Below are 23,020 nucleotides of genomic sequence, written 5' to 3'. Positions count from 1 at the left end.
AATACTTGTATTATTTTCTAGGTAGTTGGCTTTGTAATTCAAGATCAATAAATACTTGACCTCTAATCCTTAAAAAAAAAGAGATGTATGGTGCTCATTTACTTTGTGTGATTTAAGCTGCATCAACTTTTTCACACACAAGAAAAAAAATTTATAGTTGTAATGGATTCTTCCTTTTTTTCTTTTTGTTTTTGTTTTTCAAGACAGGTTTCTTTATCTATTCTTGGCTGTCCTGGCCTTACCTTGTAGACCAGGCTGACTGCCTCTGCCTGGGATTGAAGGCATGTGCCATCACCACCTAGCAGATTCTGCTTTCTATATGGGAATTATTTTGTTGTAAATGTTTAACATGGTATCAGTTGATAAACTGGTACTGGAATCTACCCATGAAAAGTTTAAAAGTATTTATACAGGTGTTCTGAGATACCCCAAGACTCAACTTCTGTGGTTGGTTTGAGGTCATAATGTGGACTAGTTTGGGTAAAATAAAAAAAATTTTTTTCTTTATTTCTCTTTTGTTATTTTGTTTTTTTGTTTTTGTTTGGTTTCTCTGTATCCTTGGCTGTCCTGGACTTACTTTGTAGAACAGGGTGGCCTCAAACTCACAGAGATGCCTGCCTCTTCTCCAGCCTCCCAAGTGTTGGATTAAAGGCGTGCACTACCACCGTCTGTGTTTTATCTTTCTCTTTAAAGCCAGAGTGATTCCCACCCTCAGACAGAGTTTCTCTGTGTAACAGCTTTAGCTGTCCTGGAACTCTCTCTGTAGACGAGGCTGGCCCGGAACTCACAGCAATCTGCCTGCCTCTGCCTCAGGTGCTGGGAATAAAAGCGTGTGCCACCACCTCCTAGCCAGAGTGATTTTGATTTTTGTGGATTTTTTTTGTTTTGTTTGTTTGGTGTCCTGGGATTCACTATGTAGAGCAGGCTGACCTTTAACTCCTAAAGATCTCCCTGTCTTTATGTGTTGCTGGGCATCAGACCCAGGTCTTCAGGTGCTATATAGACTCCAAAAATGTGCTGCATCTTTAGCCTCTAGATTGTTGCTTTTCAGTTGTTTATAACAGTTGTATTCTCTTTCTTTCTTCAGATTTTCCCCAAGAACGTTGCCCTGTGGTGCTTGCACCACTTTTATACCCTGAAAAACGGGACATTCTAATGGACAGGATTTTGCCTGATTCTGGAGGGGTAGCTAAAACCATGATGGAGAGCTCTCTGGCTGATTTCATGCAAGAAGTAGGCTATGGCTTTTGTGCAAGGTTGGTAGGAAGATGTTTTTAAGCATAATAGTTGAAAACAAGTACACAAAATTGGCTTAGTTATCAGGCCTAGTGTGGTGGTGCATGTGTCTAATCCTAGCACTTAGAAGGCAGAAGCAGGTGGATTTCTGTGAGTTTGAGGCCAGCCTGGTCTACAAAGAGAGTCCAGGACAGCCAGGGCTCTGTGTACCTTGTCTCGAAAAACAAAACAAATGCTAACTTATCATGTGCTTCAGAATTGTTACTTTGGAGCTTGAGAGATGGTTCAGTGGTGAAGAGGAGCTACTGCTCTTTCAGAGGACCCAGGCTTAATTCTCAACATCCACTTGGCAACTCACACTGTCTATAATTTCTGTTTCAGGGAATCCAGCACACTCATACCGAAAAACATGCAGTCAAAACACCAGTGTGCATAAAATAAAAAATAAATTGAAAAAATTCTTCCGAGTTATAATCTTTCACACACTAGTCTAGTGTTGGTGTCAACTATAAATATTCTAGAGCTGAGCTTGTGACCTACCAGTTTCCAAAATTTAGGAACCAAGTTGTTCGGATAGTCATATTTTAGCACTATGCTCTCACTTTGCTTTTTGAACTAAATTTCTTTTTTTCTTTTTTTTTTTTTTTTAAGATTTATTTACTTATTATGTATACAGTGTTTTTGCTTGCATGTACACCTGCACACCAGAAGAGGGCACCAGATCTCATTATAGATGGTTGTGAGCCACCATGTGGTTGCTGGGAATTGACCTCAGGACCTTTGGAAGAGTAGGCTGTGCTCTTAACCTCTGAGCCATCTCTCCAGCCCCTGAACTAAATTTCTAGAAGCAACATGACTTTCTAAATGTTATAGTAATCAGATTGAACTTTATTCTGGTACTGGTGAGCGCTCAGCTGGTAAAGGTGTTTGCTGGACTTATGACCTGAGTTCATTCTGGAACCCATTTGATAGAAGGAGAGAACAGTTCTGGCCAAGTTGTCCTCTGATGTCTGCACAAATGATATATACATGTGTGTGCACACAATGTAATTGTAAAAATATTTGAACTAAAAAGTGAAGTTACTAGCTGGGTGCATTGGCACAAGTAATTTTAGCACTCAGGGAGGCAGAGGCAGGCAGATCTCCCTGAGTTCGAGGCCAGCCTGGTCTACAAATCAAGTCCAGGATAGCCAAGGCTACATAGAGAAGTCCTGTCTTGAAAGAAAGAAAGAAAAAAGAAAGCAAAACAACAATAAAACCCAACAAGCAAAAAAAATTACTAGTCTTAAGCTAGTGGTTTTTATATTTTCTAGTTGCATAAATGTAACAAAACATAAATTTTATTATGTTAAGTATTTCACACCACATCTCTTTTTAGTCTTGGTGTATGAGGTGTTAAGTAGCATACTTTTGAAGTTATTTTATTTTTTGTTTCAGTATTGAAGAATGTCGCAATATAATCATGCAATTTGGTGTTCGGGAGGTGACAGCTGCCCAGGTTGCCAGGGTTTTGGGAATGATGGCTCGGACTCATTCAGGATTAACAGATGGTATTCCATTACAGGTTTGTTGAATTTAGCTGTTACACTAAAAGACTTAAGATCCTGTCTCCCCCATCCCCTTCCCCTACACACCCTTCTTTTTTATAGACAGGGTTTCTCTCTGTAGCCCTGACTGCCCTGGACTCACTTTGTAGACCAGGCTGGCCTCGAACTCACAGTGATCCACCTGCCTCTACCCCCAGTGCTGTGTGTGCCACCATGCCCAGCATATCCTGTTTGCTTTATCCTGTTTATTAAAGTGTAGTATGATAGTAATTTAAAGATGAGATGAAAACATTTATTAGTTGGATTTGCTTAATTGTAGTTTTACTGTTACAGAGTATCTCTGCTCCTGGAAGTGGGATCTGGAGCGATGGAAAAGATAAAAGTGAGGGCGCACAGGCACACACATGGAACGTAGAGGTCTTGGTTGATGTTCTGAAAGAACTGGTAAGCACGTGTCATCAGGGGGTTGGACTCCTAACAGCAGTGCGCACTCAGAAGGGCTTACTTGTTTATTAGTCCTGTGGCCAGCTGAGGAGGAGGAGGAACATGCTTTTGTAATATTTCACCTTTATTCAAAAAGCCTCTATTAGGAGCTGTCACAACTGTGTGCATGCATATATGGTGAAGGCCAGAGGTTGGCCTTGGATGTCCTCTTCCTCTATCAGTTTTCACCTTCCTTTAAAAAAAAAAAAAAAAAAAAGATTTATTTATTATGTATACAGTGTTCTGGCGAGTACACTTGCTCGCCAGAAGAAGGCACCAGGTCTCATACAGATGGTTATGAGCCGTCATGTGGTCGCTGGGAGTTGAACTCAGGACCTCTAGAAGAGCAAGACAGTGCTTTTAACCTCTGAGCCATCTCTCTAGCCCTTAACCTTACTTTTAAAAACAATATCTCAGTGAATCTAGAATCATTGATTCAGCTAGTTTGTTTAGTGACTTCCACAGGTCAATCTGTTTGGTTGTCCCCACCCCTATTAAGACTGTGACTACAGGTGCGTATAGCCATGCCCAGTTATTTTGGAGGTGCTGTGTACTGGACTCAGGTTTTTTTGGTTTTTGTTTTTTCTTGTATAAAAACCCCTATGTAGTAGCCACAGCCGAAGCCTACGTCCTCTGAAAAGAGACTGTGTTGTGGGTTTTTACAAGATGGTCAGTGAATTCCTGATAAGGAGACTTGGTGAACACAGTTTCTTTCCAGAGGTCAGGTGTCAGGTTGCTGTAGGTCTTGGAGATAGAATCAAAAAGTGGCCGTGGCAAGGTTACCCAGGGTGGCAGTGCAGCCCCTGGCTGATGTACACAGCTATCAATACTGGCCATCATCAGTAGCTTCTTGGGCACAGGAGCAGAGACAATGCCAGCAGCACTTCTCGGGTCAGGGATGAGACGCACCAAAACAGCTGCAGCGGCCTGTCACTGTGCACAGAACAGTGTGTGGCTTGCTGATCTTGTTCCCCCACAGGGATGATGGAAAGCTTGGCCAAGATGATGGCCCCTCGGATAGCAGTGGTTACCTCCTCGGAGCACTTAACACCAAGACTGACATGACCATTGTAATCCCCAATAGTGACAGAAGCTTTGAACCTGGTGGGGTGCCCCTAAGACTCCTGCCCAATCCTCTTTGGAAGCCTGGGCCTAATCGTGGGCCCTGGGTCCTCCGCTGGTCTGGTGTCATCCGCCATTTGGTGTTTTCCCAAGGAAGAAGAAAAAGAAGAAGTAGTGGTTTTCATGTTTTTTGAGACTGGCACAACTAAGCCATCTCTGGCAGAGGCCCTGCTTTAGTCACAGAATTCTTTGTATACATTCTAGGAATTACTGAGAAGGCAAGGGCGTTTTTTTTTTTTTTTTTTTTTAAGTAAGTGTAGCAAAAATACATTTATACTACACATTGAGCTTTCTGTTTTTGATTATTGAGAAACAAATTGGCCCGCCATATCAAGAAAACACCTGGATGAAAATGTGGAAGTGCTTAAATAAAACAAAGGAAAAATTAGATATTAAGAGGGATTGATGATACTGTGCAGCAGAATAGTAGATTCCGATGTAATATCTTACTCATAAACTATCAAAGAAAATAAAAGTAACAGATTAGAGATTGGAGTGATGTATGCTCATAAGGTAAAGACAAGAATTTTGTACAGTATTGTACAGTGGAGGCCCACCTGATCTGCATAGCAAATTTCAGACCAGCTCGGCTGCATCATAAGACTCAAAATATACAAATAGTAGTACTTTAAAGAGTTAGTGATGCCAGGTGTGGCCGCACATACCTTTAATCCCAGCAGAGCCAGTATCACCGAGTTCAAGGCCAGCCTGGTCTTCAAAGAGAGCCAAGGCCACACAGAGAAGTTTCTGTCTTGAAAAACAGAAAAAAAAGTTGGTTCCATGAAGCGGGGGAAGAGGCTTGGTGGCAGGGTCCTTGCTTAGCATGCTGAAAACTGAAAAGTCTCAGCACAGCAGAACAGACAAATGGAAATCCTCTAGCCTGGAGGTATGTAATATGTAGAACAGGATGGCCTGGAACTCCTTATTGTACCTCCTGAGTGCTGGGACCACAGATACGTACCATTAAGCCTACCTTACGGGATCTGAATAGACTTAATAATGGGGCAGAAGGAATCGAATCTAAGACCTCATACATGTTAATGCTAGGCAGGCGCTCTATTTGAGCTATGTTAGACGCAGTTCATAACTTTTACAAGGTATCAAGGTATTTGTCCTGTTTCTCATTTTTAGTTTTCCATGTTTGCAGTTTATTACCAAGATGTAGTTATAGAGAACCATTGTGTTTTGTCATAATTTCACCCTTAACAAAATTAGAGGGTTTTAACTCCAGTTATTTATTTTTCCTTTTTTGTTTGTTTGTTTGTTTGTTTGGTTGGTTGGTTTTTTTTTTTTCCTAAGGCTGAGTTCCTTTTCTATGTAGCCTTTGCTGTCCTTAACTCACTTCATAGACAAGCCTGGCCCTGAATTTACACCAATCTGATCATTCTTCACATTTGTGTGTGCATGAATACAGACTTGCAAATGAAATCAGAGGACAACCTTAAGTGTCAGTCTTTGCTTTCCATCTTGTCTGAGACACAATCTCACATTTTTTTGTTTGTTTGTTTGCTGCTGCCTACACCTGTCTGCGTAGTGCAGACTTCTAGGGATTCTCCTGAGCTATTTCTCTAGCCTTTCATCCTGTTGTTTGAGACAAGGCATTTTTGTTTTGTTTTGTTTGAGACAGGGCTTCTTCAGGCTTGGCTGTCTGGACTCACTCTGTAGATCAGGCTGGCCCCATAATGATCTGACTTGCTTCTGCCTTTCTGAGTGCTGTGATTAAAGGCATGCCACACCCTGCCAGTTGAGATAAGGATTCTTGTGCCTGGAGGTCATCAATTTGGCTAGGTTCCCTGGCTAATGAGTTCTAGGGACTCTTTCCTCAGCACTGGAATTATTCCACATTCCCAGAGTGCTTGGATCAAAGGAGTGCATGGGCACCATCATGCCCTGCTTTGTTACACATGGGTTTAGGGGATGTGAACACACAAGCTTAGACTTGGAGCTGAGATATCCCCTTAGCATAGTGGTTCTCAATCTTTGTGACCCTTTACTTTTTTTGTTTTTGTTTTGTTGGTTTTTTGAAACAGGGCTTCTCTGTGTTCTCTTGGGTGTTCTGGACCAGGCCGGCCTTTAACTTTTTTTTTTTTTAAAGATTTATTAAGTATACAGTGCTCTGTCTGCATGTGTGACTGCCCACCAGAAGAGGGCACCAGATTTCATTATAGATGGTTGTGAGCCACTATGTGGTTGCTAGGAATTAAATTCAGTACCTCTGGAAGAGCAGACAAGCGCTCTTAACCTCTGAGCCATCTCTCCAGCCTGCCTTTTTTGCTTTTTTCCAAGACAGGCCTTCTCTGTGTAGCCTTGGCTGTCCTGGACCAGGCTGCCCTAGAACTCACAGAGATCCACCTGCCTCTGCCTCTGCCTCCCGATTGCTGGGACTAAAGGCATGTGCCACCACTGCTCTGCTTTTGATGGTTTCTTAAATTGCCTATCATGACCTAGACTCCTTTGTCACATTTCTTAGTAGTAGTTGGGTGTTGATCAACAAGGAGCAATACTCTGAGAGCTGGTTCATCAAGTAATTTTGTCACTGTGCAATCAGAATAGTGTACTAATAAAATACAAATCAAGGAGAAACAGTCCTGCTAGTGAGCACTTGTCCTCTTACCCCACCTAACCCATGTAGTATATCACTGTACTAAGTACTACAGATGTAACACAAAGGCATGTATTTGTTTACCGAAACATAGTAAGATTGCAGTGTGAAAAGAAAAAGTATGGTTGTAGCAGTTGTTAGCACTAGAGCACTTGTCTAGGAGAAGCAAAGCTCCTGGGTGGATCCCTAGCACTGCAAAATGAAAAGACAAAAATGCAGTGGACCTCAAGGGACTGGGGATTGATTGTGAAGGATTAGGTTAAAAGTGTATATAATTTATTGTTAGACTTTTGTTTTTGTTGTTTGGTGTTTTTGTCTGTCATCTCTTCCTGACAATCCACCCCCCCCCCCCTTTTTTTTTTTTTTTTTTTTTTTTTGTTTTATATTTTATTTCTTTGAAAGAAGGATTCTCTGTAGCCCTGGCTTTCCTGAACTGGACTTGAACTCACATTGATCTCTCTGCCTCCCCAGGTGCTGGGATTAAAGGCATGTGCCACCACACCCGGCTCTTTTTCCTTTTTAAAGACTGTCTTCTCAGTATGGGTAGCCCTGGCTCTCCTGGTGCTTCCTATAAAGACCAGTCTGGCTTGCTTCTACCTCTGGAGTATTGGGATTATACAGATGAGCACCACCATACGTTGCTTGTTAGACCTTTTAAAGGGCATTTATGTAGGCTATTTTATTTTAAAGGGAGCTGGAGGGACGGCTTAGGCTTAGAGGTTTAGAGTACTTGCTGTTCTTTCAGGTTCCCAGCACTCACATGGTGCCTCACAACTGTCTGTAACACCAGTTCATGCCCTCTTTTGATCTTGATGGGAACTGAGCATGGACATGGTGCATAAACATGGCACATACACATAGATCCAAGTGAAATACATAGAAAATAAAAATCTCAAGAAAATCCTTTTTTTTTTTTTAATTTAAAAGGTCTTTAATAGGATTGTTGATATAATTCAGCGATAGAGTCATACCTCTTATGAACGAGGCTCTAGGTTCAGTTAAGGGGTATCATTGAGGCAGGGTCTTCACTGAAGCACAGGCTGAGTAGGAACTCAGGGTCTTCCCGTGTCAGCCTACTGAGTGCTAAAATTATAAAGGTGCTGCCTTACCCAGCTAATTTTTAATAGTTTGTTTGCTTTTATCCATTAGACTTGATTATTTACTTTTATTTTATGTGCATTGATGTTATGCCTGCATGTATGTGTGTCAGAATCCCTGGAATTGCAGTAATAGACACTTGTGACCTGCCATGTGGGTGTTGGGAATTAAACCCAGGCCCACTGGAAGAACAGCTATTGCTCTTAACTACTGAACCAACTTTCTACCCCCTATTCATGTAGACTTGTAATAACACTGAATTTAAAACCCATACACATACATAGGCTTCAGGAAGGCTATTTTTGAGAAATTGGCAGCATTACCAGAAATAGGCCTGTGGTTTTATTTTTTATTTTTATTTTTTGCATCTTTTTCATTGTATTTTAGTTTGGAAGCAGATAATGCATCAATAATGTTTGGTTGACTGTTTTTTGAGGTTTATATATTCAAATCGTTTTTTTTACTTTTTAAGATTTATTTATTATGTATACAATGTTCTGCCTGCACGTGTACCAGCTTGCCATAAGAGGGCATCAGATCTCATTATGGACGGTTGTAAGCCACCATGTGGTTGCCAGGAATTGAACTCAGGACCTCTGGAGGAGCAGACAGTGCTTCAACCTCTGAGCCATCTCTCCAGTCCACAGTCAAGTCTTGTAAGGAATTGGCTGTGCTGGTGCACACCTTCAGTCCGGCTGTTCAAGGCAAGCCTGGTCAAATAGTGAGTTCTAGGCTAGGCAAGGTTGAAATTTTTTAATAAAGTGTGAGACCCAGTCTGGGAAAAGACAAAACAAAACAAAAAACTCTATAAACATCTTTGTTCTTGGTGGATATTCTAAATAGAATACTCTGTTTTAGAATTATTTTAACTTGGCCAAAGCAGCAATATTTACCCATATTTGTCTTCTACTTTGAATTGGCTTTATCCTTTCAGAACCCAAGTTTGAATTTTAAGGAAGTGACTTATGAACTGGACCATCCTGGATTTCAAATTCGTGACAGCAAAGGACTTCACAATGTGGTTTATGGCATTCAGAGGGGCCTGGGCATGGAAGTATTTCCAGTGGATTTTATATATAGGCCGTGGAAACATGCAGAAGGCCAGGTAGGAATGATGCTTAGCTACAGGATGAAGAAACAATAATTCTTATGTTAGGGCAGTTTACCCATTGATTGCAATAACTTACTTTGCATAGCTCAGGGAAGTGTGGCTTGCCATCTGGTTTATATTTATATTTTCACCCTTTTAGAACTGATCAGAATTCTTCGAGGTGTAGCAGTCAAACTTTTCTAATTTGAAGTTTATATCACAAGACCTTTTTTTCAAGACGGAGTATCTTTTTGTAGCCTTGGCTGTCTGGACTTGGTTTGTAGACCAGACTGGCCTCAAACTCACAGCAATCCATCTGTCTCTGCCACCACTCCCAGCTTCCCTTTTTTTGTTTTTGTTTTGTTTCTCTGTGTAGCCTTGGCTGTCCTGAATCTTGTAGAGCAGGCTGGCCTTGAACTCACAGAGATCCACCTGCCTCTTCCTCCCTGAGTGCTGGGATTAAAGGCATGTGCAACCATGTCCAGCTTCCCAAGATCGTTTTATTTTCTCTTTCTGAACTATCTGCTATTCAAAGGGCAAACATCTCCTTTCCTCTTCTTTTTTCCAAGACAGGATTTCTCTGTGTAGCTCTGGCTGTCCTGCTTTGTAGAACAGGCTGGCCTCAAACTCAGAGTGATCAACCTGCCTCTTCCTCCCTGAGTGCTGAGATTACAGGCTTATGCTACCATGCTCCCTTTCCCCCTTTTGAAGGGTAATTATCCAGCCCCAGATTAACATCATGAAAGTGGTTCTTATTTTTGCAGCATCCCTACCTAGTTCTTTATGGCAATAAGGACTTTGTCTTTTGTTCTAGCTCTCCTTCATCCAGCATTCCCTGATAAACCCAGAGGTCTTCTGCTTTGCTGACTACCCCTGTCATACTGTTTCCACTGATATTTTGAAAGCACCACCAGAGGATGACAATCGAGAAATTGCCACATGGTAAACACTCTTGATATACAAAGCTCATATTGATAAGTAACACTATTAACAAAATTAAAGGAAAATTTATTTTTAATGAAGTTGAATAAATTCTTTTTAGGTTTCATTGTTATTAGATAAAATTTGGTTCTTCTGAGTCTGATCTTTAGGTCTTTTCTATATTTAAGTCTCATTGGCTCAAATCAAATTGGCTGTCCTGGACTGGCTCTGTACACCCTGCTGGCCTTGAACTCACATCAGTCAGCCCACCTCTGCCTCCCGAGTACTGGGATTAAAGACTTGCACCACCAAGCCTGGCCTGATTATGCAGTTTTAAATTAATCTATAGGCATAGTGGCATGTACCCTTCCCACTAATATACACAACATATTCATGAACCCAAGTACTTTAAACATTTTAGACAAGTGTTTTCCTCCCTTGCTATAACCCCAACAACGTGTACTTTTAAAAAATTTATAGCAGCCACTATATCAAGGCATGGTAGAAATGTGATTTATGTGGTTTTATTCTATAGCTGATATCGCTTGCTTTGGAGTGAATTTTAAGGCTAGAGACACAGCTCATTGATAAAGTACTTCCGAGGACATGGGTTCAGTGCCTAGCCCTCCCCCATTCCCCCCTCTCCCCCCCCCCCCCAAAAAAAAAGCATTTTAAGAAAAGCAGTTAATGGGCTGGAGAGATGGCTCAGTGGTTAAGAGCACTGACTGCTCTTGGAGAGGTCGTGAGTTCAATTCCCAGCAACCACATGGTGGCTCACAACCATCTATGAGATCGAGTGCCCTCTTCTGGCCTGCAGGTAGAACAGTGTATATATAACATAATAAATAAATAAATATTAAAAAAAAAAGAAATGCAATTTTCAGTGACCAAGCATCTTTCTTCATTCTTGTTAGGAAAAGCTTGGATTTGATTGAGTCTCTGCTGAGGCTTGCAGAGGTTGGTCAGTATGAGCAAGTGAAACAACTCTTCAGCTTCCCTATCAAGCACTGTCCAGACATGTTGGTATTGGCCTTACTACAAATCAACACCTCCTGGCACACATTACGCCACGAACTCATCTCTACCTTGATGCCAATTTTCCTTGGAAACCATCCTAACTCTGCCATTATTTTGCACTATGCGTGGCATGGGCAGGTAAGAAAAGTAATTTTTTTATTAGTTCTCCATTTCAGTTATTGACATTCTTTAAGATCTCAGTGTTTCAAGGCTAGAGAGTGATGGTTCAGCAGTTAAAAGAGTGCTTGTGTTCTACTTGCAGAGGACCTGGGTTCAGTTCCCAGTATCCGCACAACAGCTCCCTCCAGTTCTAGCATAGCCAGTGTCCTCTAAATAAATGAATCCGAAAACCACATAAGATTACTGACTGTGATAAATCAGGAAAGTCACAAATGAATCGTTGTTTTTGTTTTGGAGTCAAAAGTCACTATATCCCAAGCCGGACTGGAAATCACTATGTAGCAAGATGGCCGAGTGTATAAGGAAGCACTCTAGCAAGTTAACTATATTATTCCCAGCTCAAAGATAGCTTTAAATGGAATTTATATCTTTCCTAAGTAGAACATTTGATTTTTATTGCAAAACTAGTTTTTTAAAAAAAATACATAGTCTCTTGTTAGTGTACATGCGTTCATAGGGCTAGGGTGTCCTATCCTGCTCTTTCTCTCCCTTCAACCTAGAGCTAGGCTGGTAGCCAGCACGCCCAGTGAACCTCCTGTTTCCACTCTTGTAGGTGCTGGGATCTAGACTTAGATCCTCATGTTTTGAAAGCAAGCACTTCTTTTTACCTGTTGAGCCATTTCTCTATTCCTTCACCTCTAATTTTATTGGCTGTACTTGCCAAGTAAATCTCCTTATGCCCCCATACCCTGCTAAGGAAAAAAGCATCTCTGCCTGGCCTTGGGACTCTTGAGTGTTAGGATTATAGGATTGTGCTACTTTGCCAAGTAAACCTGCCTTAAAGATTTTTTTTGTGAGTCATTTTAGTCTTTTCATGCATCAGATACAAACACTAAGCTCAGAGTAGTCATGAACTCTTGACTTCACATACTGCATGCTGAAATGTTAGGCACACATGAGTTTAGCTTATTCTATTGTACTTTATGTTTAAAAATGAATAAGCAGACTCATGCTCATAGGAAAACAATTTTTTTTATTAGTTGACTAGGTTTGGGAAGATGTAAAGATAAAAAGAATGTTTCCATAATTACGTAGTGCTCGAGCCTGAGCTTAGTTTTTGTATTGATACTTTTTTTTTCTTTCAAAATAGAACATTGAAAATTAGCTAGGCATTTGTAGCAATACTTATCAAATGGCTTGCACGGTTGCCATTTAACCTTCCCTCCTCTTTTCTTAGGGACAGTCTCCATCAATTCGCCAACTTATAATGCATGCAATGGCAGAATGGTACATGAGAGGGGAGCAATATGATCAGGCCAAATTGTCTCGAATACTTGACGTGGCCCAGGACTTGAAGGTGACTTCAGAGGAACACATGACAGCGGTTTACTAATGCTTAACACATTTTATGCAATATACATGTGTTAGGTGTAATTTACATGTAACTAGCTTATTTGAATTAAGATTTAGAATTTTTGTACATTGAAAGGTAACAAAGAATAGTTGCAGATAGGTAAACATAACCTTTTTGGTTGGTCTGTCTTAATTAAAGGCTGGTTTGTTTGTTTTGGTGGTATTTAGAATTGCACATCAAAGTCTTAGACATGTTTTTTTTTGTTTGTTTGATTTTTTTTCCTTGCAAGACTTTTTTTTTTTTTTTTTTTTTTTAAAGCAGGTGATGATTAAGCTTTGGTCATGAGTAATCTATGAAATATAATTTTGTAGAAAATAGGTTAATTCCAACTGTAGAAAATTTATTACGGTCCTTTTGTTATCCTAAGTATCATCACTGTTAATATAAATGATATAATTGTGTTTAGGTATATTAAGCTTCCATGTGAATTCTAAAAAGTAGAGAAGGGTCATGTCATTACTTGTAATCTTCTTGCTTTGCTCTTGATATTGTTAATTGAGAAAGAGCCATGTAGTTTAATTATGAAGGCAGGCATGAGTTGACATTTTAAATGGGGCCTTAATTCTAAACTGAGCACATCCTTTTAAAACACTGACCAAGAAAATAGTAGATGTTTTGTTTAATAGACATGTTAAAACAGAAATGACAATTACTTGACTTTGTAAATGTTTTACTTTAGGCCTTGTCTATGCTGCTAAATGGCACTCCATTTGCCTTTGTTATTGACCTTGCTGCACTTGCTTCACGGCGTGAATACCTCAAACTTGACAAGTGGCTAACAGATAAAATAAGAGAACATGGGGTAAGCAGTATGCTGGAATTGCTTGTTTCTTTAAAAAATTGGTAGCCGCTGGGCATGGTGGTGCATGCCTTTACTCCCATCACTTGGCAGAGTTCAAGGCCACACTGGTCTTCAAAGTGAGTCCAGGACAGCTAAGGCTATTACACAGAGAAACCCTGTCTCTAAAAACCATTCAAAAAAATAAAATTTAAAAATTAAAAAAATTGGTAGCTAAAATGTCTAAAGGAAAATAAAAAGGAATTGGTCATTTAAAAAAAAAAAAATTAGTGGGGACTAGAGAGATGGCTTAGAGGTTAAGAGCACTGGTTGTTCTTCCAAAGGTCCTTAGTTCAATTTCCAGCAACCACATGGTGGCTCACAGCTATCTATAATGAGATCTGCTGTCCTCTTCTGGCACCAGGTGTACATGCAGGCAGACACTGTGTATATAATAAATACACAGATCTTAAAAACAAAAACAAAAAAAAATATTAATGGCTAAAATGTCTTAGAAAACAAAACAAAAGATGTTGCTGGGGGTCAAACCCATGACCTGGTGCATGCTAGGCCATTGCTTTACCTCTGAGTCAAATGCCTATCCCAAGAAGTGTACCCCTTTAAGATGACATCTAAAATGTCATCTATTGTAGATGGTAGTTCGCTATGTGTATTTCTTCAATTTGAAAACATGTAAAATAAACATATACACTGAAGCACTTTTCTTTTTTAGGAGCCTTTTATACAAGCGTGCATGACTTTTTTAAAGAGAAGGTGCCCTTCTATTTTGGGTGGACTTGCTCCAGAGAAAGATCAGCCCAAAAGTGCTCAGCTTCCTGCTGAAACTCTAGCAACAATGTTGGCTTGTCTACAGGCTTGTGCAGGGTAAGAATATGCTGGGGAATGTTTGGAAATGACTGTATTGGGCTAGGCGTGCTGTGGTTTATATCCATAATTGCACCACTCAGGAGGTAGAGACTGATAGATCATAATGTGTTTAAGGCCAGCTTTAGTCTTCGTGATTGAGTTCTTGTCCTCAGGGCTATGTGGAAAGACCCTATCTAAACCAAGACAACCAATCAAAAATGTAAGTTTAATGACTAATGTTTTGGAGAAAGTGAGCTTTGAAAGAAAATGACACTTGTGGGACTAAGGTCAAGTGGATCTCTGTGAGTTCCTGGCCATCCAGGGAGAATAGTGGGACCTAGTCTCAAAAGAGAGGGGGTCGGGAATGAGAATTTGTTTGTTTGTTTCTTTTCTTTTTTTTTTGAGACAGGGTTTCTTTATGTAGCCTTGGCTGCTCTGGACTTGCTTTGTAGACCAGGCTGGCCTCGAATTCACAGCGATCTGCCTACCTCTGCATCCCAAGTGCTGGGATTAAAGATGGGGGCACTACGCCTGGCGAATCTGTTGGTTTTAAGTCCTGAGTTACTTAACAGTGTGTTGTAGAAAATAATGACTTTCTTTATGTTGTATGGGCTTATTTATGGATTCTTAATTCTGTCTTGAAATACATATATGACTCCTTATTGCTATAATCATAATGTCTAAATTAAAGCATCCTTTCAGTTGAAATTGAGGATAATTAAGAGCCTTCCAACTTTCTTTTCAAAGTACCTTGAATTTTTATGTGACTTTCAGGTGTAGTTGGTACATTTCCTGTAGAATTGCAAATTGACTCTGGGTGTCATCTTTAGCTGTGTTTCATCTTTAGCTCATAGTCAAGCTTTGCAGGACTATTTTAAAGCAAATGAATTGAGATTTGTCTAGGAGTGATGTATGAGATTCATTTTTGTAGAAAATAGGGTAATAGGTAAGTTGCCGTTCTAATAAAACTAAGACTTCCAGCTCATGTATCTGGGATGTCAGTTCTTTTGTCTATTTTGTTTAGTTATATATTTTCAAAATACAAACCTTGTACTTCTTTGATGATTAAACAATTTTATTAAGAGTTTGTGTGTATCTGCATGTGCACCTGAATGCACTGCACTTGTGTGTATTTAATGGGAGGAAGGTCAAAGGACAACTTTCTGGAGTTATTTCTTTCCTTCCAACATGTAGGTTCCAGGATTAAACTGGGTCATTAGACTTGGCTTGTCAGCAGGCACTATCTCAGCTTCCCTACCTACCTCCACATTTATCTCTGGGTATTTTATAGAAGATGGTGTTATCTATACAGTCGATAGCTTCCTAGTTTTTCCTTCCTCCTTCCTGGTTGTTGTTTGAGATAGGATTTCTCTGTGTAACCCGCCTGTCCTGGAACTAGTTCTATAGACCAGACCTTCTAAGTGTTGGGATCAAAGGTCTGTGCTTCCAGATATATTCTCTCTCTCTCCCTCTCTCTCTCTCTCTCTCTCTCTCTCTCTCTCTCTCTCTCTCTCTCTCTCTCTCTCTCTCTCTCTCTCTCTCTCTCCTGAGACAGGGTCTCTCTGTGTAGCCTTGACTGTCCTGGACTTGGTTTGTAGACCAGGCTGGCCTCAAACTCACAGCGATCCCACTGCCTCTGCCTCCTGAGTGCTGGGATTAAAGGTGTGCGCCACCACTGCCCGGCCTGACTTTCCAGATTTTCTAATCCGAGTGATTTTCATTTTTCTCCCTTCTTTCTTTCATATTTTATTTTATGTATCTGCATGTGCACCTGAATGCCAAAAGAGGGCCTTAGAGGGTATAGGTGGTTGTGAGCCTCCACATGGTTGCTGGGGATTGAACTCAGGACCGCTGAAATAGCAGACCTCTGAGCCATCTCTCCAGCCCCTGTTCTTCATTTCTTACTCTTAAATGGTGAGAATGGAACATTCTTTTCTTGATCCTGATCTTGTTAAATGCTTTACCATGTTGATAGCTGTGGGGTTTCACAGGGTTCCCTTTTCATCCTGAATTCCCTCTGTCTTCTAGGTTTTTGCTTTGTATTTGTCTCTTTCCCCCTTTCCCCCCTCCCCTTTTGCTTTTTGGCATTTGAGAAAAGTCTCAACTATATTGCACAGACTGGCCTCTAACCCCTAAAGGAGCCATCTTTACTCAGAATACTGTGGTCTGAGGACTGCAGTTCTTTCTAGTTTGAGTTGTGTGGTTATTAAGCAAGGGTTTTGTCAAAGACCTTTTTGCTATTTGGTAAGATTATTATGTGGTTTTGTCTTTTATTCTCTTGCTATGTGATCTCTTATGTTAGTAAGATTTTGGATGTTAGCCCCTGTATCTTACTATTAAATGTTAAGAATGTCACATGGTATTTTGCAGTATGCTATAGAATTGAGGGATATTATGCTGTATTTGTCTAGTTGTACGGTTGACTCCATTGAATTGATAAGTGCTTTCCTAAGTTTTGTGAGTATTGTTGCTATTACATTTTAAAGAAACAAGGTCTTGCTTTGTCAACTGGGCTAGTCTTAAACTCCTGGGTTCAAGAAGTATTTCTGCTTGAGCTTCCTGACTGCTGAGATTCATTTCCTAATGCCACTAATAAAACATTTTTATTCAGTAGTTGAATAACCTAGGATTCAAAATCTTGGTGGTAAATAGCAGATACAAGGGTTGATCTATACAGCTGGAGCCAAGCCATATGTTCCAGAATATGCTATGAGATGATCAGATTGGTATCTTTTGGCATTCTGGGAAACGGCAAGCACATATTTCATTTTTCTTCTTCTTGTAGGAGTGTTTCTCAGGAGTTATCAGAGACCATCCTCACCATGGTAGCCAATTGCAGTAATGTAATGAATAAAGCCAGACAGCCACCACCTGGAGTTATGCCAAAAGGTCGCCCTCCTAGTGCTAGCAGCTTAGATGCAATTTCTCCTGTTCAGGTAATGAAATGCTACACTTCTCATCTTTATTTGTTCATAGATTCAGAATAGGCCAGACTTTCTTCAATAACAGCCTGATCTTACTATACTTTAGATACCTGCATGTGTGGTGTATTTTAAAGGCGATCCTTCCATAGGCATTATAACTGAGAATAGACTTTAATAATCAAATAGAAAATGACTGAGAGGAAAGATATAAAACCACTTATTTAGGTCAAATGAAGAGGGCTTCTGTTTAAAATTACAATTAGACTCTTGAAAAAATAAGCACTGTCTTTGAATCTGATGTGTCTCGTTTGTAGCTTCACGGGCCAAACAACAGTACTAGAGCATAACAACTTTCTATAACTGGGCTCTTCAGGTCTCAACTGAACTGCTCTTTTAAAAGCAAGGTACATTTAAGTTACTCCCTGACATCGCCGACCACATTCTCTTTTGGAAAAACATTTGACATCATCAGTGTGAGATGCACTGAAATGGCAGGTTGGGGTTGACGCAAGGAGAAGCACTTAGAGACTCTTCAGTGTCCACTTTATAAGACATTTGCTTGTCATTTCCCATACTCATGAAGGTGTGGGGTTGTACCAGATTTTTTGTTGTTTTGTTTTTTGTTTTTTGAGACAGTGTTTCTCTGTGTTGCCTTGGCTATCCTGGACTCTCTTTGTAGACCAGGCTGGCCTCGAACTCACAGCAATCCGCCTGCCTCTGCCTCCCGAGTGCTGGGATTAAAGGCATGCACCACCAGCTGTACCAGATATTTAAAAAAAAAAAACTCTGAATAGCACATTTGGTTTTTGCCATTTCTTTTAAAAATCACAGATGATCTTTTTGAATGCTAAAAATTATAAAATCTGATGTGTTTTAATTTAAGGACAAATTTTAATACTTTACTGTGTTGTAAGTAAAAACCGGTTAAAATTATTTCTGACTTAATACTGTTAGTTTTGTAGTTTCCTATGGCTCTGGTACATTATGGCAGGGTTTATTTCTTTAAACTTATTTCTTATATAGTATGAAAAATGACTAGCAGACTTGATACTGTTTAAATATGAAGATGTTGGGGCTGGAGAGATGGCTCAGAGGCTAAGAGCACCATCTGTTCTTCTAAGGTCCCGAGTTCAATTCCCAGCAACCACGTGTTGGCTCACAACCACCAGTAATGAGATCTGGTGCCTTCTTGTGGTGGGCAGGCATCCATGTGGGCAGAAGACTGTATAAATAATAAATAAATCTTTAAAAAGAAAATACGAAGATGTGTTTTACTGTGACTTACTATACCATATTTGCCTTTCTTCAAAACATGTATGATGCATTGTTACTTTTTTTTTTTTAGATTGACTCTCTTGCTGGAATGGCGTCTCTTAGTATAGGTGGTTCAACTGCCCCTCACACCCAGAGTATGCAGGGGTTTCCTCCAAATTTGGGTTCTGCGTTCAGTACCCCCCAGTCACCAGCAAAAGCATTCCCGCCACTTTCAACCCCAAATCAAACAACCGCATTCAGTGGTATTGGAGGACTTTCATCACAGCTTCCAGGTAAGGGGAAGTTGGGTACAGTTAGGATTATTTTTATAAATTGTATTGTGCCTAGTTAGTGTGTGCTAAATACTTTGTGACTGGTAAAAGAATGGTACTTATAGCAAAATGTGAAAGCTATGTGTGTTAATACCCCAAGTTGGGGAGAATGAAACATCCTGTTTAATTTGGTTCCTTTTAATGGAAATAAGTGATTAGGATTTTATTATAGAAAAGTCAGTTGAGTTAGTATAAGAAGGATTCTGTTTTACCAAACAGTAATACGGTTTATATGTTGGTCACTTAGTTATTGTTGCATTTTATGTTAGTTTTTGGCGCTGGGATTAAATAATGGGCCTGTCACAGGCTAACTGTGAATTTAGCCTTATGAGTGAATCATTAAGATAGAAAAGACTGTGTACACTAAATTTAAGCTTTTGTTCTATTTGACTTGTACTCTAGCTACATAGAAAATATTGGTATATCTTTAAAACCTTTTTAATTTCTTCTCAATATTGTTGATTTGTAATTTTACAGTGAAGTAAAGTTTATATTTTTCTCCTTATACATCTGTTGTGTTCTAAAACCCAAGGAATGAAATATGATAAAGTGACCTAAGTATTTATTATTGCTGTCTTGCTCTAGACCTGATGAATGATTTATTTAAACTGAAACTACTGGGCTTACTTATTAAAGCCTTCCTCACACAGATGTAACTATTGGCTTTGTGGTTTTGTTGTTGTTTACTTGTTAATTTGGGGGTTAAAGTTGAGAAGAATAAAGAAATCCTGACTCATGAGGGCTGTGAAATGATTACTTGAAATTCTTTAATTTTAATCATGGTAATAATCTTGAGTAAGTTGGTATATTCTTTGAGAACGTACACTTTAAAATTACGAATTTAATACTATAAATGATGAGGCCGGCGAAATGGCTCTTGACCCCAAGTGCCTGGAGTTGTAAGTTTGATCCTCTGAACCCATGCATGTAAAGGAGAAAAACAATTCCAAATTTGTCCTCTCACCTTCACACTGGTTTCATGGCACACATGTCCTCATATTATACATCCTGTGCCCACAATAAGTTAATTTCCTTTGAAGTGGAGATGTACTGACTAAACCTCTGGCTGCCTTCATTCTCTCTAGTAGGTGGTCTTGGCACAGGAAGCCTGACCGGTATAGGAACTGGGGCCCTTGGACTTCCTGCAGTGAACAATGACCCTTTTGTACAGAGGAAACTGGGCACCTCTGGACTCAACCAGCCTACATTCCAGCAGAGTAAGATGAAACCTTGTAAGTGGTAGTGTTGTCTGTGATTGTGAAGTGTGACTGATAGCCTTTTTTTGTGTTGGCCTTAGAATTATATAGACACACCCAGGGAGGAAGAAGTAGGTGGATCACTGTTTGAGTCCAGCATGATTTATAAAGCGAGTCCAGGATAGCCAAGGCTACACAGAGAAACCCTATCTCAAAAAACAAAACAAACAAAAAACAAAACAAAACAAAAAATACGTATAGACAGAAACATTGACTTTTATGTTGATAATAGAGTCATTATGGGATCGTGCATGTCCTTAGACTTGTGGGAACAAACAAGTTTAAATTAATTAAACTAGAGCTATCACTCCACCTGTACTCTGGATTGCCAAAACAAAAATTTTAAGAGGTGTCTTCAGGGTGTTACCACGAGAGAAACAATAGATATGGGAAAGGAAAAAACAAATTGGAGTGTTTTTTTTTGTTTTTGGTTTTGGTTTTGGTTTTGGTTTTTTTTGGTTTTTCGAGACAGGGCTTCTCTGTGTACCCTTGGCCATCCTGGACTCACTTTGTAGACCAGGCTGGCCTCGAACTCACAGCGATCTGCCTGCCTCTGCCTCCCGAGTGCTGGGATTAAAGGTGTGCACCACCATGCCCGGCTATAAAAATTTTACATGTGACATAATGATGTGGCTTTCAAGAAGTCAGGACCCCAGACGTGGTGTCACATGCCTTTAATTCCAAAATTTGAGGAAGGTGGATGTCTTGAGTATAAGGCCAGCCTACCTGGTCTATATAGTGAGTTCCTGGCCATCTAGAGCTGTCTCGAGAGACCCTTTCTCAAGTAGGGGAAGGACATCAGGGGCAGGATGAATGGAGAAACAGTGAAGAAAATTCAGATTCCTGATTCAGATTAGTTAAGTTTTTGAAGAAAATTGCACATTAGCTTCCTGGCTCATGTTATTTTATTTTCTCATAAATATCATTGTGTAATAGAGATGATCAAATTTAAGGCCACTTTTTAAGGGTAATAGTGCCCAAAAGAAGAACCATTCTTACACATCTTTCAGCATTGTTGATTGACTCATTTCTGTCTTATTACTGGGAGTAAATACTGATGATAGAAGAACTGACAGAGCCGGTATAGTTGTGTACACATGTAATCCCTGCACTGGAGAAGCAGAAGCAAGGTCTGGCCAAAAACCAAACCAAACCAACTAAACAAACAAAAAACAAAAGACAGTTAATAGCAACAGTTGTGTTCAGAAGTTCTGGGTTCTTAGCCACCCACATGGCAGCTTACAACTGTCTGTAACTCTAGGGATCTAACAGTGTCTTCTGGTTTCCAAGGGCACCGAACATATACATGATTCATAGACATACTTGTAGGCAAAACACCCATACACAATAAAACACTTTATTGAAGTGGGCCGGGATGCAGGACGGGTATTTTGGTGCGAGCCATTAATTGAAGCAGAGGCAGATGCAAGGATCTCTGGAGTTCAAGGCCAGTCAGAGATACATATTGAAGTCCAGGGCAGCCAGGGATGCATAGTTGAGAACCTGTGTAATAAGAATAACAATCGTAGTAGTAGAAGAGACCCTGTCTCCCAATTATAATGACAGTTATTATATAATTATAATAACAATACCCAACTTACTTGAAAATCTTAGCGTGAAAGGTTTGTCTGAATGTTAATGTTTTGTAGCATGCTTTGTCTCTATGTGTGTTCATGTTTTGTGTTAAATCAAGTATTTATTACAAAGCAGGAAAGACTTGGTAACCCTGAGTCATGAGTGGATGTGTTAATGGTAAATGTGTTAGGAGTTGTAACCTACTGAATTTCTTACTGCAGTATGACTTACAAAACACTGTAGTAGAACTAAGTAAAGCAATTTATTAGAAGTCTTTATCTGCCTGGCAACATCATTTGATACTTGAACCTTTGCTTTCTTTTTAAACACCCTCCAACCCACATTAGAAACATATCAGTCTCTCTAGCTTTCTGGGGTCATTGAAGAAAGACTTAAATACGCATACTGATAGCTTTTTCCTCCCAACAGCCGACTTGTCTCAGGTGTGGCCAGAGGCAAACCAGCACTTTAGTAAAGAGATAGATGATGAAGCAAACAGCTATTTCCAGCGAATATATAATCACCCACCACATCCAACCATGTCTGTTGATGAGGTGAGTATTCAGGATTTCTAATTACTTACTGTTTCAGAAACTCCAAATAAGGGCCCTTTCAAGGTTATAGTATTTCTATGTATTGTTGAGATCTTAATGTCTGTTTTAAGCTCTGGGTTGTTTTTTGTTGTTTCTGTTGTTTTTTTTTCTTTCTTAGCAAGTCTACTATTAGAGTATATAAAGAAGATTCTTGGTAAAGTTTCTTGTACTATGTGTTGTGTTTATCTTGCTTTTCTAGGTATTAGAAATGCTACAGAGATTTAAAGACTCTACTATAAAAAGGGAACGAGAAGTATTTAACTGTATGCTGAGGAACTTATTTGAAGAATATCGTTTTTTCCCCCAGTACCCTGATAAAGAATTACATATAACAGCCTGCCTGTTTGGTGGGATAATTGAAAAAGGACTGGTCACTTACATGGCATTGGGTCTGGCCCTGCGATATGTTCTTGAAGCCTTACGAAAGCCTTTTGGATCCAAAATGTATTATTTTGGTATTGCTGCACTAGATAGATTTAAAAATAGGTAAGTAAATAGACTGAACTACTTCATCCTTCTTCCTCTCCAACCCTTATCTAAAACTTCCATTCTCAGCCTTCTTAATTCTGCATATATCACACACAGTGCAACAGTTGCACATTAAATGTTACTAGTCTATTGTCTGGATGAAGTAAAGTGCCTTTTTTTGTTTGTTTTTGTTTTGTTTTGGTTTTGGTTTTTCGAGGCAAGGTTTCTTTGTGTAGCCTTGGCTGTCCTAAACTCGCTTTGTAGACCAGGCTGGCCTGGAACTCACAGCCATCCACCTGCCTTAAAATGTCATCTTTTAAAAG

At 39.8% G+C, this 23,020-nt stretch overlaps 1 protein-coding gene and 1 non-coding gene across 9 annotated transcripts in view; both read left to right on the top strand.

The window, feature by feature from the left end:
• The window catches only part of Cnot1 (CCR4-NOT transcription complex subunit 1), a 78,598-nt gene that overhangs the window by 18,836 nt on the left and 36,742 nt on the right, over positions 1-23,020 (top strand). For 2 of the 8 annotated variants that reach the window (XM_051168955.1, XM_051168951.1), the window contains exons 8-21: positions 1,088-1,256; positions 2,674-2,800; positions 3,117-3,227; positions 9,023-9,193; positions 9,993-10,120; positions 11,014-11,254; positions 12,474-12,593; positions 13,330-13,452; positions 14,162-14,313; positions 17,081-17,231; positions 18,565-18,766; positions 19,894-20,037; positions 22,066-22,190; positions 22,429-22,715. In XM_051168955.1, the coding sequence (XP_051024912.1) occupies positions 1,088-1,256; positions 2,674-2,800; positions 3,117-3,227; positions 9,023-9,193; positions 9,993-10,120; positions 11,014-11,254; positions 12,474-12,593; positions 13,330-13,452; positions 14,162-14,313; positions 17,081-17,231; positions 18,565-18,766; positions 19,894-20,037; positions 22,066-22,190; positions 22,429-22,715 (2,251 nt within the window). Of the gene's footprint in view, positions 1-1,087; positions 1,257-2,673; positions 2,801-3,116; positions 3,228-9,022; positions 9,194-9,992; positions 10,121-11,013; positions 11,255-12,473; positions 12,594-13,329; positions 13,453-14,161; positions 14,314-17,080; positions 17,232-18,564; positions 18,767-19,890; positions 20,038-22,065; positions 22,191-22,428; positions 22,716-23,020 lie in introns of all 8 variants that reach the window. The other 6 variants (XM_051168956.1, XM_051168952.1, XM_051168954.1 and 3 more) reach the window with 4 other exon arrangements.
• Positions 17,497-17,631, top strand: LOC127209717 (small nucleolar RNA SNORA50). The gene has a single exon (XR_007833228.1). It is a non-coding gene; the product is annotated as a small nucleolar RNA SNORA50 (small nucleolar RNA).

Source organism: Acomys russatus, chromosome 26 (assembly GCF_903995435.1).
Source record: "Acomys russatus chromosome 26, mAcoRus1.1, whole genome shotgun sequence".
Taxonomy (NCBI): Eukaryota; Metazoa; Chordata; class Mammalia; order Rodentia; family Muridae; genus Acomys; species Acomys russatus.
Note: the sequence above shows the minus strand (reverse complement) of the source record. Positions and strands in the feature narration are given on the sequence as shown.